The sequence below is a fragment of the Berghia stephanieae genome, chromosome 1 (genome assembly GCF_034508935.2).
Source record: "Berghia stephanieae isolate SIO BIC M18660-M18661 chromosome 1, UCSD_Bste_1.3, whole genome shotgun sequence".
Classification (NCBI taxonomy): domain Eukaryota; kingdom Metazoa; phylum Mollusca; class Gastropoda; order Nudibranchia; family Aeolidiidae; genus Berghia; species Berghia stephanieae.
Window position 1 is genome coordinate 20,763,231 of NC_088360.1, and position 5,000 is coordinate 20,768,230.

Sequence of the window (5,000 nt, forward strand, 5' to 3'; positions counted from 1 at the left end):
AAGACCGGAAATCATGTGCCAAACCAAGATGTGACGTCACAGTGGTAGGTCATAGTCTTATAGCCTGACACTGATCTTAAAAAATAACGTCAGAAGACAAGTCTTTGGCCACAATAGAAAACAAATCGTGAGTTGTATTCAATTGATCAACAGATGAGATCACTTGTTTCGTGAGTACTACTAACGGCAACTCACTAGGCAGTGCACTAATCTATCAATGACGTCAAAAGACAAGTCCATGTGCCAAGCTATAAGTTATCGAAGGATACGATTTTGAGCGCACCCGTCGTTTACTAAAAGCCGAACACTAAAACCCACTAAGACCCATATTTTGACGTCATTGTTAGGTTTGTGGTGAGTTGTCTTTATTAGTCGTCATGGAAACAAGTGTTCCCATTCGTTGAACTGTTGAATACAACTTACGATTTGTTTTCTTTTGTGGTTATAGACTTGTCTTTTGACGTATAGACGGAAAGAATTTGACGGCACGCAGCTCTTTGTTATTTTTTTAGCCAGTCGTTTTTATGGGTATATAGTTCTCACTAAATTCTTTCAATCAGACTTTTAACGTACAAGGTTAAACATAATTTACTGTGCTGGTACGTTGTATCCTGCTGGCGGATGTTGTAAGTTTTGTATCAATATGGTTCAACTACCCCACTGCAGTGTTATGTCCCTGTCACCTCGTTGGTGAAAATTGGTTTTCAAATCCCAAGTCGTACCCCTCAATAGGGACGAAAAGCCATGACCTCACACATTCTACTTTTCTGGTACCTAAATCCTTGGAAATGTGTATATACCAGTCCTTCGGAGGACAAATCACGAATAGGTGGCACATTGAATCATAAGATGGCATAACTGTTTGAGTAGCAGGATGTACTGGCAGATTCTTAAGATTACAGGCCGTAAAGGAGCGAGGATGGATGATCTTTATTGACGACCAGCATGGAGGATGGATGATCTTTATTGACGACCAGCATAGAGGATGGATGATCTTTATTGACGACCAGCATGGAGGCTGTATGATCTTTATTGACGATCAGCATGGAGGATGGATGATCTTTATTGACGACCAGCATGGAGGATGGATGATATTTATGGAGGATGGATGATCTGTATTGACGACCAGCATGGGGGATGGATGATCTGTATTGACGACCAGCATGGAGGATGGATGATCTTTATTGACGATCAGCATGGAGGATGGATGATCTGTATTGACGATCAGCATGAAGGATGGATGATCTTTATTGACGACCAGCATGGAGGATGGGTGATCTTTATTGACGACCAGCATGGAGGATGGATGATCTGTATCGACGACCAGCATGGAGGATGGATGATCTTTATTGACGACCAGCATGGAGGATGGATGATCTTTATGGAGGATGGATGATCTTTATTGACGACCAGCATGGAGGATGGATGATCTATATTGACGACCAGCATGGAGGATGGATGATATTTATGGAGGATGGATGATCTTTATTGACGACCAGCATGGAGGATGGATGATCTTTATTGACGACCAGCATGGAGGATGGATGATCTTTATGGAGGATGGATGATCTGTATTGACGACCAGCATGGAGGATGGATGATCTATATTGACGACCATCATGGAGGATAGATGATCTTTATTGACGATCAGCATGGAGGATGGATGATGTTTATGGAGGATGGATGATCTTTATTGACGACCAGCATGGAGGATGGATGATCTTTATTGACGAGCAGCATGGAGGATGGATGATCTTTATTGACGACCAGCATGGAGGATGGATGATATTTATGGAGGATGGATGATCTTTATTGACGACCATCATGGAGGATGGATGATTTTTATTGACGACCAGCATGGAGGATGGATGATCTGTATTGACGATCAGCATGGAGGATGGATGATCTTTATTGACGACCAGCATGGAGGATGGATGATGTTTATTGAGGATGGATGATCTTTATTGACGACCAGCATGGAGGATGGATGATCTTTATTGACGAGCAGCATGGAGGATGGATGATCTTTATTGACGAGCAGCATGGAGGATGGATGATTTTTATTGACGACCAGCATGGAGGATGGATGATATTTATGGAGGATGGATGATCTTTATTGACGACCATCATGGAGGATGGATGATCTTTATTGACGACCAGCATGGAGGATGGATGATATTTATTGACGACCAGCATATTTTTAAGCTTTGAAACCGTAAGATAAGTTGTACACTTTCATTGAAATAGGAACCATATTTTTGACATCAGACTCGTCTTCCCTATTCCAAACGGTATGAAGCGTGGATAACTGGAAGTATTAGAATTATAATGATAGGTTGGTCCTTCTTTGTGTCTATTGCAGTGGAAAACATTCTATTTATTCTTTACTTTAGCATTTATATAGCGCAATGTCCAATATCTCCAAGGAGGATTTGGAGCAGCGAGGCCAAGAAATAGTTGGTAAAGAAGCACATCAGAGGAAGCAACGAGAAGTGGATACACGTGGAAGAAGCTGCAGAGAACATCCCGAGGAAATTCAAACGAGGGAGGCTTTATAGGTGGCCTATGCTCCCACTGGGGTTAAAAGTTTGATTAAGTCAAGTCAATATCCACTAAACGTGCTCAAAGCTCTTTAAAAGAGGTCTCAAACAAACAGCAACACGTAACATGTAGGAGGAGACATGACGCCTGTTTGGCGATATTACATTTTTTCCCCGACAGAGATACCGATATTAACGACAAAGAACTCATTTTACACCTGAGTACGGTGATAGAAAGTAAGTAAAGAGCTTTTTTCCAATGACTCAACAATGTGCCGCTCAGAGTGGGCATCGAACGCAAGACCTTCTGATCCGAACGGGAGTACACTAAAACAAAGTGTTATACCAATTAACCACAAACCTGACAATCGAGTCTTTTAGAGATGGTCGCCTCAACCCCTCACAATGTATTGACCACAGTGTATTGACCACAGTGTATTGACCACAATGTATTGACCACAATGTATTGACCACAATGTATTGACCATAATGTATTGACCGTGACCAGACAGCGAGCAGACACTGGTGTCAAATAGAATTATGAAGAGGCGTGTATGATAAATGTGATCCAAGCCGAGAACCCAATCCAAACCGAGAATCCAATCCAAGCCGAGAATCCAATCCAAGCCGAGAATCCAATCCAAGCCGAGAATCCAATCCAAGCCGAGAACCCAATCCAAATCGAGAATCCACTCCAAGCCGAGAATCCGAGAATCCAATCCAAGCCGAGAATCCAATCCAAGCCGAGAACCCAATCCAAACCGAGAATCCACTCCAATCCGAGAATCCGAGAATCCACTCCAAGCCGAGAATCCAATCCAAGCCGAGAATCCACTCCAAGCCGAGAATCCGAGAATCCAATTCAAGCCGAGAATCCAATCCAAGCCGAGAACCCAATCCAAACCGAGAATCCACTCCAAGCCGAGAATCCAATCCAAGCCGAGAATCCTATCCAAGCCGAGAATCCTATCCAAGCCGAGAATCCAATCCAAGCCGAGAATCCAATCCAAGCCATCCTTTCGTTTCTCGTCCATTCTCAACGGTCATCACACACAATAATACACTTCTCAGAGGAGAGCGACAGGATATAAAAAGGGGAATAACACTAAATAATCCATTAAAATAAACAATAACTTGATTGCTTCCCGTAGACCGTATCATTATAAAACAAGTCAATCATTATAGTCAACGTTGTGGATGAAGCAGTGTCGCAATCGCCAGCGATTGAAAGGACGAGTTTACTGGCCAAAATTTTATATAGGCCTACGCATTTCTACTCAAAGTCGACTAGACTACACAACACCTGTTGACTGATTCGAGTCTCATTTTCTCCATTCCTCATCCATGCCTCCAATCTCTCCTGCCCCCCCCCCCCCCTCCTCCACCCCAGCCTACGACCACCACTGCCAGGCCCGTCAAACGAGGACGAGGCTGTCTGGATTCCACATATGGATGTTGCCCTGACAGAGTGACTCCTGCCAGAGGGAACGATTTCCAGGGATGCGATAAGACGAATCCTTCTAACGCAGGTAAGTGTCATGTATGTCTATATGGGTGTGGGTGTGTGTTTATGAGTGTGTGTTGTGTCTGTTTGTGAGGGTGTGTGTGTGTGTTTGTCATCAACTGTCAACGGTATATTATAAATTGAATATGTCACCCAAAATGTCAAATGGTGTTATATCACGGGAAAATCCCAGATTTTATACAGCGCAATGTCTATTAGTTGATGTGATCAAAGCGTTTACAATGAGTCCCAGGCATCTGGTTCGGCGCTATAGAATACCGTTTCAATACGACGGCTCACATATTTCACCTCATGCCATCGGGTTATGATGACATATTGATGGAGGACAGTTGGCCATATTTTCATACCTTCACAATTGGTTTGTCTGTCTATTTGTATATTGTGCCCACGCTTTCAAATCCGCAATGTTTATTGTTCTGTGACTTGGATATCAGCTGCCATGTTGATTAATGTGTTGGTGGTTGGGATGAAAAGGGAGAGCATGGCTCATCGGTATGCTCTTTGCTTCGTACCCGAAAGGTACCGAGTTCAAATAGCCGCTGTCACCTAGCCCTAGCTCAGTTTCCTGCTTACGCCTGTGTTATTTCAGGGAATATATTTTATTGTCTATTTTTATTTTAAAAGTGGTTCCAATCTCATTGAAAGTGTAAGCCACTCTTCCAGAAGACTGGATACATACCTTGTCTAATTGATCTTCTGGTGTCAGAGTGATGGCATCTTATTTTCTGGTCGTCGTCAATACAGATCATCCATCCTCGCTGTTTTACGCCCCGTAAGGATAAGAATCTGCCAATACATCCTGCCATTAAAATAGTCATGGCACCTTATGGTTCAATCTGTAACAGATTCATTGTTAGTCCTCCGGAGGACCGGCTACATACACACTTCCGAGGAGGTTGGAACTGGAAAAAATAGGTGTGAAGGTTAGATGCATT

General features: G+C 43.0%; 1 protein-coding gene across 1 annotated transcript in view; it reads left to right on the top strand.

Moving 5' to 3' along the window:
• LOC144963782 (papilin-like) overlaps positions 1–5,000 on the top strand; it is a 241,112-nt gene that overhangs the window by 60,153 nt on the left and 175,959 nt on the right. The window contains exons 15-16 of the mRNA XM_078897749.1: positions 1–44; positions 3,931–4,069. The exon at positions 1–44 is cut by the window's left edge and continues 112 nt beyond it. Coding sequence (XP_078753875.1) covers positions 1–44; positions 3,931–4,069 — 183 coding nt within the window. The remainder of the gene's footprint in view (positions 45–3,930; positions 4,070–5,000) is intronic.